The 10321-nt window shown below is 47.4% G+C and overlaps 1 protein-coding gene across 1 annotated transcript in view; it reads left to right on the top strand.

Moving 5' to 3' along the window:
• The window catches only part of EIF4A3 (eukaryotic translation initiation factor 4A3), a 52018-nt gene that overhangs the window by 38323 nt on the left and 3374 nt on the right, over nt 1-10321 (top strand). The window contains exons 2-7 of the mRNA XM_011967212.1: nt 1085-1187; nt 3478-3544; nt 3948-4010; nt 5162-5294; nt 5558-5638; nt 9547-9688. Of these exons, the coding sequence (XP_011822602.1) occupies nt 1085-1187; nt 3478-3544; nt 3948-4010; nt 5162-5294; nt 5558-5638; nt 9547-9688 (589 nt within the window). The remainder of the gene's footprint in view (nt 1-1084; nt 1188-3477; nt 3545-3947; nt 4011-5161; nt 5295-5557; nt 5639-9546; nt 9689-10321) is intronic.

The following is a 10321-nucleotide window of genomic DNA, read 5'->3' as shown; positions in this document are numbered from 1 at the left end:
GGCTGGTCTTGAACTCCTGACCTCAGTGATCTGCCAGCCTCAGCCTCCCAAAGTGATGGGATTACAGGTGTGAGCCACCCCACCTGGTCTTATCCTGTAATTCTTGATGCCACAACAGTTTGAACAAAGTGAGGCGAAGGTGCTGAGGATGGGTGGTGAGAAAGCATCTCAGCCAGCCTTCCAGCGAGGCTGACAGCCCCACCTGGTTTCCTGGCACTCAGGCGGTCCCTGCCCTAAGACACTGTTGTTAGTTTCCCATCCATGTGCTTGCTCTTGGTGAAGAGTTTAAATCATCTGCTATATTTGCTTTTGTGTTAAGATGGGAAATTGTGCTACATTTTCTTTTGTTTCTCATTTTTCGCTATGCCCCAGAACTGAACAGAGCTACATTTAAGAGACTACCAAAAAATAACTGAAATAGAGTTTTGTACATAAAGTTTTATTTACTTACTTGAAAAACACATGGTTCTTCTTCAAAATAGCCTCCCCCTTTGGTGTAGTAGCTGCTTTGCAGGAGAGATGGTTTGGTAGTTAGTGAGCTGCATCCAGACAGGAGAACAGCATAGGACACCCCACAGTGTGACCCAAGCAGGTTAAATAGAGTTGTAGACCTGTCAGCAACACACAGACTTAATGCTAGCTAGCAGGAGAGAAGAATGGCTACAGTGACTTTCCTGCTTTTTTTGTTTTTGTTTTTAATTTAAAAAGTAGTATAGGTTGTTTGTAATCCAGTCAAACCTAAGGAAGTAATTAGAGTAAAAAGTTAGCTGCTTTTCACCCCTCTACTGCAGTAACTGCCAGGAACATTTTGGCACTTATACTTCCAGATGCTGCATACCCAGAAGATTATCATTATTATTTTTCTGTATTCTGCAATTTGGTGGTTTTTTTAAAATAGAGATTTGCCTTTACAAATAATATCTCATGTTAGTTTAGAAATCCACTTAGTCCGATTCATTGAGCCCCTGGGTTTTGAGAGCTTGCTATGCTGAACACTGGGTTAGGCGGGAGGACAGGTTCAAAAGGCAAACCATGTCTGCCCCTGAGGAGCTCACAGTACAGGGTTTCTGTGCTGTCATTGTAGCGAGAGCTATTTTTTTGTTTTTATTTGCAGGTTTTGAAAAACCATCAGCAATCCAGCAACGAGCAATCAAGCAGATCATCAAAGGGAGAGATGTCATCGCGCAGTAAGTTGTCCTGGGGTGCGGCGCGGGGCTGGATGCAAATTTGGGCAGCGCAGTGCAGTTAGATGCTCTGGGATGACTGTTTCCCTCAGCTTCTACACACTCAGTACCAACATGTGCCCTGACTTTAGCCACAGGGTTTAATAATTTTTAAATTTCTGTTCTCTACTATAGAAAGCTTTCATTTTCTTTTTGAGATGGAGTCTCGCTCAGTCGCCCAGGCTGGAGCGCAGTGGCACCATCTCGGCTCACTGCAACCTTTGCCTCTCGGTTTCAAGAGATTCTCCTGCCTCACCCTCCCAAGTAGCTGGGATTACAGGCGCCCACCACCACGCCCGGCTACTTTTCGTATTTTTAGTAGAGATGGGGTTTCACCATGTTGGTCAGGCCAGTCTCAAACTCCCGACCTCAGGTGATCCACCCTCCTTGGCCTCCTAAAGTGCTGGGATTACAGGCGTGAGTTACTGTGCCCGGCCAAGGCTTTCATTTTCTTAGCCAGCTTTGCTTAGTGGTTTGCTGGCAGGTGGAGTTGTATGTAACACAATTTCCGAAAAACAGACTGCTTTTCCTCTGCTCTCACACCACCACCACAGTCATCAGCACAGAAGACGACTTGTGTGGGGGTTTTCCAGTTGGGTGTCCTCCAGTTCAGCTCATACCATCTGCCTGGAGACAGGCCATATCCCACAGGTTGAGGGCTCAGTCCCCTCAACTACCCTCTTTTCAGGCATCAGTTATAAGTTTGGATGTCTAGAACTTCTGACCAAGCAGCTTGGAGTTGGGGTTCCCATGATCCCCTCTTTAGGTTGGATTAATTTGCTGGAACAGCAGCTCAAAGAACTCAGGGAAACACATTTAGTGGTTTATTATAAAGGGTACTGCAAAGGATACAGATATGGGGGCGGGGGTGCAGCCTCCCAGAACCTCCTTGTGTTCCACTGTCTGCGTTCAGCCATCCAGAAGCTCTTCGAACTTGGTCCTCTTGGGTTTCTATGGAAAATTCCATGAGGTCAGCATTCTTTCCCCCGCCCAGGGAATAGGGCAGGAGCTTTTCTAGGATAATACCATAATGCTTTTTAAAAAAATTTTTTTTAATTTGAATTTTTTACTTTTTTTGAGACAGGGTCTTACTCTGTCTCCCAGGCTGGAGTGCAGTTGTGTGATTACAGCTCACAGCAGCCTCAACCTCCCAGACTCAAGTGATTCTCCTACCTCGGCCTCCCAGGTAGCTGGGACTAGAGGCACACATCATCATTTACGTTTTTTATTTTCTGTAGAGACAGGGTTTCCTTGTGTTGCCCAGGCTGCTCTCAAACTCCTGGCAGTCTCCCTGCCTTGGCTTCCCAAAGCCTTGGGATTACAGGCGTGAGCCACTGTGCCCGGCCTAAACATTTTTTGTGTTAAGATATGGGGCCTCACTTTGTCACCAGGGGGAATGCAGTGGTGCGGTCATAGCTCACTGCAGCCTCTAACTCCAAGGATTAAGGAATCGTCCCACCTCAACCTCCCAAGTAGCTGGGACTGCCTGAATGTGCTACCATTCCTGGTTGGTTTTTTGTTTTGTTTAGAAATGGGGTCTCTTCCTGTATTGCCCAGGCTGGTCTCGAATTCCTGGCTTCAATCAGTCCTGCCTCTGCGTCCCAGAGTGTTGGGAATACAGGCCTGAGCCACCATGCCGTGAAATGAGGGTCTTTATGACTTAAAATCTGAAAGGCAGGGAAGATTAGAGCCCCGCTGTGGAGCAGGCGAAAGGAGAGCAGAAGGTCAGAGAGATTGTTTCCTGAGGCCTAACAAACCCATCAATTTAGTAAGACTGTAACAAGGGCTATGGGAGCTGTGAGCTAGGAACTATGAATGAAAACCTGTATATAGCCTTATCTCCTAGCACCACAAATCCTCTTTTAATAGCTTTATTCCTTGTTTGCCTAATTTCAAAAACTCATTTACACAAAAATTTCTTTGGAGGAGAGAGTTAGTCCAAAATCCTAGAAGGAAAAGAGTTGTATTTAGATAAAGGGGAGTCCTTTTTCTGACACCTATGAAACACCTCTTGAAGTGACAGAGTCTGTGGCTCCATTGCCCCCCATGCAGAAGCCATATCTACTCTCCTCATGGACACTTAACAAGCTGTGACACTGGGCCCGAGTCCCGCCTCCTTGCAGTTCAGATGTTACTGGGTACGGGGGCTTCTTGGAAGAAGGTACATTAGTGCCTCTGGAGCCCAGGCCTTGGAGTGCAGCTGGGACGTGGCCTGTCCTCCCTCTAATCCCGCTGCTCTTGTTTCCTTCAATAGGTCTCAGTCCGGCACAGGCAAAACAGCCACCTTCAGTATCTCAGTCCTCCAGTGTTTGGATATTCAGGTAATTTGCCATTCTTAAAACAGACTGTTCTGTAATTCTAGGAAATACCTGCTTTTTCTTCTGTAACTACAGTGTTCAAAAAGTACAATTAAAAATTTTCTAGTATGTATTGACTCAGCAAATTTTTACAGAGTCTTAGTTGTACACTAATATTTGCACTAATATTCTGTCATGATTCTCTATTTAACTAGAGGAAGTTCTTGTCTCCAAACGAGGATCCTGACACATTAAGTTATTGCTGGATTTGCAATTTAAATGACATTAAGATTTGCTAATCTCTGTAAGAGATGAGAAGTATGATTAATATGAGATACTATTTCTCACATAGATCTCAGTGTGAATTACTACAATCCACCTTGATAATACTGAGAATTCTCTATTTTCTGATAAATTATTTCACCAGGTTCGTGAAACTCAAGCTTTGATCTTGGCTCCCACGAGAGAGTTAGCTGTGCAGATCCAGAAGGTAAGATGGCTAAAGATAGCGGTGTCCGATTTGCAAGTACTGCTTTTGTGATTTAGTTGTGAAACACTTGACTTATTTATTTAATCCAATCCTGTTTTCTGATACCTCAAAATTTTCTTCCTGATTTACATTTTGCCATGAATCATTATATAAATTGCTGGTTTGTATTAAGTCATTTTTCGTGTGGCTTGTGTGCTCTCAGTACTTTTTTACAGCCTTAGAAATGTAGATTTTTCAGCGAAAAAATCAATTTTAATAAAAATAAATTAGGCCGAGTTGGGTGGATCACCTGAGGTCAGGAGTTTGAGACCAGCCTGGTCAACATAGAGAAACCCTGTCTCTACTAAAAATATAAAAAATGAGCTGGGCGTGGTGGCAGGTGCCTATAATCCCAGCTACTCAGGAGGCTGAGCAGGAGAATCACTTGAACCCGGGAGGCAGAGGTTGCAGTGAGCTGAGAGTGCGCCACTGTACTCCAGCCTGGCAACAAGAGTGAAACTCCGTCTCAAAAAAATAAATTGTACCCATTTTATACTTACATAATATAAAGATGTATATTTAAAAAGATGTATATTAAGATGTTAATGTTGGTTTCTTTGGTGGATGGAATTATGAATTTTATATGTTGTTTTCTGTTAATGGTATAACTTTTGTAATAAGAAACCAGCAGGCCAGGCGCGGTGGCTCATGCCTGTAATCCCAGCACTTTGGGAGGCTGAGGCAGGCGGATCATGAGGTCAGGAGATCGAGACCATCCTGGCGAACACTGTGAAACCCCATCTCTACTAAAAATACAAAAACAAAATTAGCCAGGTGTGCTGGTGGGCGCCTGTAGTCCCAGCTACTAGGGAGGCTGAGGTGGGAGAATGGTGTGAACCTGGGAGGCGGAGCTTGCAGTGAGCCGAGATCACACCACTGCACTCCAGCTCGGACGACAGAGCAAGACTCCGTCTCAAAAAAAAAAAAAGAAAGAAACCAGCAAAATTACCTTGATTTTGTCAGAGAAAAGAGCAGGTGAATTTTGTGTTTTCAAGATAATAATGGCATAAATAATAATTGGTGATCATCTTAGAGTAGAAACAATCTTTCTTTTTGGAAACCATGGATGTTTCCCTCTCCCACCCTGGACGTGAACCTGTGCTTTGATTTAGGGGCTGCTCGCTCTCGGCGACTACATGAATGTCCAGTGCCATGCCTGCATTGGAGGCACCAATGTTGGGGAGGACATCAGGAAGCTGGATTATGGACAGCATGTTGTCGCGGGCACTCCAGGGCGTGTTTTTGGTAAGCACTTTTGTCACTAAAAACGGTACTGCCAGTAGTATTTGTAAGACGCACTTAAATGGTACAGGACAGCTTTCAATTTGGTGGGCCGCACGGTAGACTTTTGCACCTGGATCACTTGCGGGAGGTAGAGGGAAGGTCTCTGGAACACTGAGACCAGCTGGAATGATGAGCTCTTTCCTGGGAGCCTCAGGTGTGATTATTTCAAAATCTCATGTTATAGATATGATTTGTCGTAATTATTTCAAAATCTCATGTCATAGATATGATTCGTCGCAGAAGCTTAAGGACACGTGCTATCAAAATGTTGGTTTTGGATGAAGCTGATGAAATGTTGAATAAAGGTATGAGTAACAAGAATTACTTTTCTACTGACGTAATTCTTAGTTCTTAAATTTTCACAGTGTAAAACTGAAACAGATAGCCAATGAATGTTCTGAATGTGAGTAGTGTTTTCATTGTGGAAAAATAGTTGTGCCTTGGTGGCAATTATGAACAGAAATTCCTACCTTGATTTTATTTATTCATTTTTTGAGGCAGAGTCTTGCTCTGTTGCCCAGCCTGGAGTAGTGAGCACAGTGGCATGATCATGGCTCACTATAGCTTTGGCCTCCTGGGCTCAAGCAGTCCTCCTGCCTGAGCCTTCTGGGTAGTTGTGGCTAAAGATGTGTGCACATATCTTCAGGGAAGTGGCTCACCATGGCTTGAACTGGATGGGGCGGGAGGGAAGTGCAAGAGATGAACCCTGAGCTGCATATCCAGGGCTGCAGTGAGAAGGCCTGTTTGACCCACAGTTTTATGCAGCGGCATTGATCCAGGTGAGGTGGTAGCCTCACCCACGTGGCAGTGGGGATCCAAAGCAGGGGTTAGACTGAAGGAAGGGAAGGTTTGAGGGAAGGTTGAGGGCTGGTGGCTGGCCCCTCTGCCACCCCCACCAACCCCTAGGCAGCCTTCCTAACTCAGGAGAGTCCCAGGTGTGTTGCTAGGCTGGCACACGGGTGGTAAGGCAGATGGCAGGTGAGGGCGGATCTGGGAGTCAGGTGACATAGTTACTTCAGACTTGACATGTCTTAGCTTTTAGGTGCCTTGGTACACCCTTAGTCTGTCACATGCTTGGAAGGGTCTGGCCTCAGCTGCATATCGACAGCCCCCTGGGTAGAGCCAGGCAGTGGGGTCCATGAACCCCAGGAACATGTGGGCCAAGTGGAAGAACAGACAGCTGGGAGACTGGGGCGGGGGCACCTAGGAAGCACAGAGTATGTCTCATGGAGAGGTGGGACAGAGCCCAGGGAGGACACGGACAGGGTCAGCAGCCACCAGGGGCCTGGCAGGGGTGGGTGAGTGGGTCAGCACTGGAAGGGGGTCCTAGAGCCTCCTAGGGATCCTCTGAGACAGTTTCTGTTGAGTGCTCAGAGCCAACTCCAGGCTCCTCCGTGGAGGCCTGATGTGGTGATGGGAGGACGGAGAAGGAGCGTATGGTGTGGTTGACAGAAGGCTTGGCCGAGGGGAAGCAGAGAGAAAGGACACTTGAGGGTGGAGGAGCTTTTATCAAAGTTGGAAGAAACGTGGACATAACTCATAGGCCCATTCCAGACAGACAAACTCATGGGCCAAGGTCAGGGCCATCTGTCAGGATGTCCATTGTCAGAGAGCCTAGAGTCAGGACCGCGCGGCCCACTGGGGCAGTGGCTGCCCAGAGCGGCTGTGGAGTAGCGGAGTGCAGGTGCCAGTGACTTCGTCATCGAGGCCTTTAATCCTGGGCTCGGGGCTAAAGACCCAGAAGTAAACCCAGGCGGAGCTGTGAGACTGCAAGCTGAGTGGCTAGAGAAACGAGTTCAGAGGAGCAAGGAGGGAAGGGGGCGCCGCTCCGGGAAGGACATGGCCCACGGGGGTTGTGGAGCAGTGGAGGGCAACACCAGCAGGGCCCGGACTTCCTACAAATGCCTTTCATGTTCTTTTGTGATATATGCAAATACATGTTTATTGAAGAGATATAGTTATTAAAAATGAATAAAAATCACAAAATAAGGCTGAGCTTGGTGACTCACACTTATAATCCAGACACCTTGGGAAGCCAAGACGGGAGTACCATTGAGACCAGGTGTTCAGGACCAGTCTGGGCAACAGAGAGAGACGTGCTCGCTACAAAAAAATTAAAAATTAAAAATTAGCAGAGTGTGGTGGCATGGGCCAGTCCCAGGTACTTGGGTGGCTGAGGTGGGAGGATCACTTCAGCCCAGGAGTTGGAGGCCACCGTGAGCGGTGATCGTGCCATCCTGGGTGACAGAACAACCCAATCTTAAAAAATATTGCAAAATACGTGCGTGGTATTATGATACATATACATATATACACCATGCATCTGTGCAGCAGCTCCGGGTAGGGAGTCTCAGAGTTCACTGGAGGGCCCTGCACTCCTGTCTCCTGCTTGGTGGGCAGGAAAAGCCCCGTTCCCCCGGTCACTCACAGACGTCATCTCCTGTGTTGAGGATTGTGTTGGTGTGAGAGCAGAGGAAAAACCTAGTTTGGAGGTTTTTCCTAAAACAATATGTTTCCAGACTTTCTGTACGTAGCTGTAGTTAATAGACGTGGAATCACGTGTATTCGGTTTGATAATCTGCTTTTTTGAAAATGCATCTGTCCATGATAAGTGTTCTGTGGCCTGTTTAATGGCAATAAGGTATTCTGTTGGAGGGATGTTCCATAATATATTTCTTGGTTGTGTAGGCTATTTTCATTCTTTAAGATAAATTGGAGGGTGGGCACAGTGGCTCACACCTGTAATCCCAGCACTTTGGGAGGCCGAGGTGGGAGGATCACCTGAGGTCAGGAGTTCAAGACCAGCCTGGGCAACATGGCGAAATTCCGTCTCTATTAAAAATACGAAAATAAGCCAGGTGTGTGTGGTGGTGGGTAGTAATGTGTGCCCGTAATCCCAGCTACCTGGAAGACTGAGCCAGGAGAATTGCTGGAACCCGGGAGGTGGAGGTGCAGTGAGCCAAGATCGCCCCACTGCACTGCAGTCTGGGCAATAGAGCAAGACTCTATCTCAAAAAAAAAACAAAACAAAACACACATGCACACAAAGATAAACTGGTAGGATTCGGATGTACACTTTCTTGGATTTTCATAGGTGTTCTGAAGTGAGGACCTCTAGGTGATAGCAGTTCTTCTCTTAGAATAGTGATTGGGAAATGCATGGTGATGTGTCACCTCGAATTCACTGTGAGGGTCTGTGGCAGGCCCCCCAGGGTCTTCATAAGGGTATCAGGTGGGTGGTGAGGAAGTGCTTTGTTCTCAGCACTCACCAGCAGCACCCATGGGCATCCTCTCAGCCACGTCTCGGGCCTCTGGTTCCAGCAGTTCTTTGGGGGCCTGTGCTCTGAGCACCTCACATCCCTCCCTTCCTCCTTCTGGGGCCCTTTATTGGACCCCCTGCTCCTCATTGAGGTTAAAGGTTCGGTGACCACACTCAGTTTCTGTGGTGGCTGAGGAAGCCCTGGGTTGTGGGTGGCTCTTTGTGCTTGTGGCACTTAGGGCAGAGGTCCTCACAGTGAGGGGCACAGGCCGGGAGCATCCTTGTCACCTGGGGACTTGTAGAAATGCAGATTCTCTGGCCACATATGATTTATGGAGTCAGAGCCTCCAGTTCATTAACTGGCCCTGTGGTGAGGAGGCTGGGCCCCTGCCTGCTCCTGGCTCCCTTCTCCTTTGCCCAGCTCTGCCCAGGCCTGGCGGAGGGTGCATGTGTGCTGGCTCCCGTGTTGATTCCGCCTGTGCCATGTTAAATAATGTGAATAAGTGGGCAGCATTTTTCACTGGGAGATTTTCTGTAACAAGATGTCTGGGTTCTCTTTAAAATGTGGCAGGTCTGGGCACAGTGGATGCCAATCTCACAGGACAGTGGCAGGTGGAAGTGAGTCGGGACTGCGCCGCAGGCATCTGAGATTGTGGGTGACTCAGGCCAGCCTCTCTACTGCTTTTTATTTGGCGTCTAGGACTCTCGGGGTGGGTTTCTTGATCCCTAGAGCACTTCAGATTGAAGAAGCACCAGAGGAAAACCAGATTCCCTCAACCAGATAACACTCGGGCCGGGCGGGAAGTAGGGACGGAGAGAACGCGTGGATGTGGCCTGGTTCTGTAAAAGTGAGATCCTGTCAACCGTACCTTATCCCCACTCTGCCTCTCACCCAGTGGGAATGCTGGGCGTGCCGCCCTAAGCATCCCTCACCTGTCTTGCGCCCTGTCCCAGGTTTCAAAGAGCAGATCTATGACGTGTACAGGTACCTGCCTCCAGCCACACAGGTGGTGCTCATCAGTGCCACGCTGCCACACGAGATTCTGGAGATGACCAACAAGTTCATGACCGACCCAATCCGCATCTTGGTGAAACGGTAGGAGCCCCTCTAGTTGAGTTTACTAAAACACTGGGCCCCATTTATAAAGGATTTTATGTCGTAATTTCAAAAACTTTTTATAGCCAGGGTGTTGCTGTGTTGCTGAAGCTGGTGTCAGAATCTGGGCCTCAGGCTATCCTCCTGCCTGAGTGTAAAGGAATTTAAAGCATGCAAATTCTTTTAAAATTCCTGTTTTGAAAAACCGAATAGGCTGGGCAACATAGGGAGACCCTATCTCTACAAATAATAAAAGATTAGCCAGGTAGGGCAGCACATGCCTGTAGTCCCAGCTACTCAGGAGGCTGAGGTGGGAGGATTGCTTGAGGCCAGGAGGCTGAGGCTGCAGTGAGCTGTGATCGTGCCACTGCACTTCAGCCATGGCAACAGAGCAAGACCCTGTCTCAAACAAACAAAACAAAACAAAACAAAAAAACCCATCTTTTATAATACTCATTGTGGTTTGAACCAATAATTCTAAATTTAAAAATTAGATGACTGTATTTACTTACCAGTGTGGTGTTTAGAATCATATTCCACGTGGTGCACATTGTGAAATGTTCAGTAGGATACAGAATAGAGACCTGTGTGACGGAAGTGCTGACAGGATGGAGGATAGGGCTGGGGTGCTGG

Source organism: Mandrillus leucophaeus, unplaced genomic scaffold (genome assembly GCF_000951045.1).
Source record: "Mandrillus leucophaeus isolate KB7577 unplaced genomic scaffold, Mleu.le_1.0 Scaffold1, whole genome shotgun sequence".
Classification (NCBI taxonomy): domain Eukaryota; kingdom Metazoa; phylum Chordata; class Mammalia; order Primates; family Cercopithecidae; genus Mandrillus; species Mandrillus leucophaeus.
This window is presented reverse-complemented; position numbering and strand designations above follow the sequence as displayed.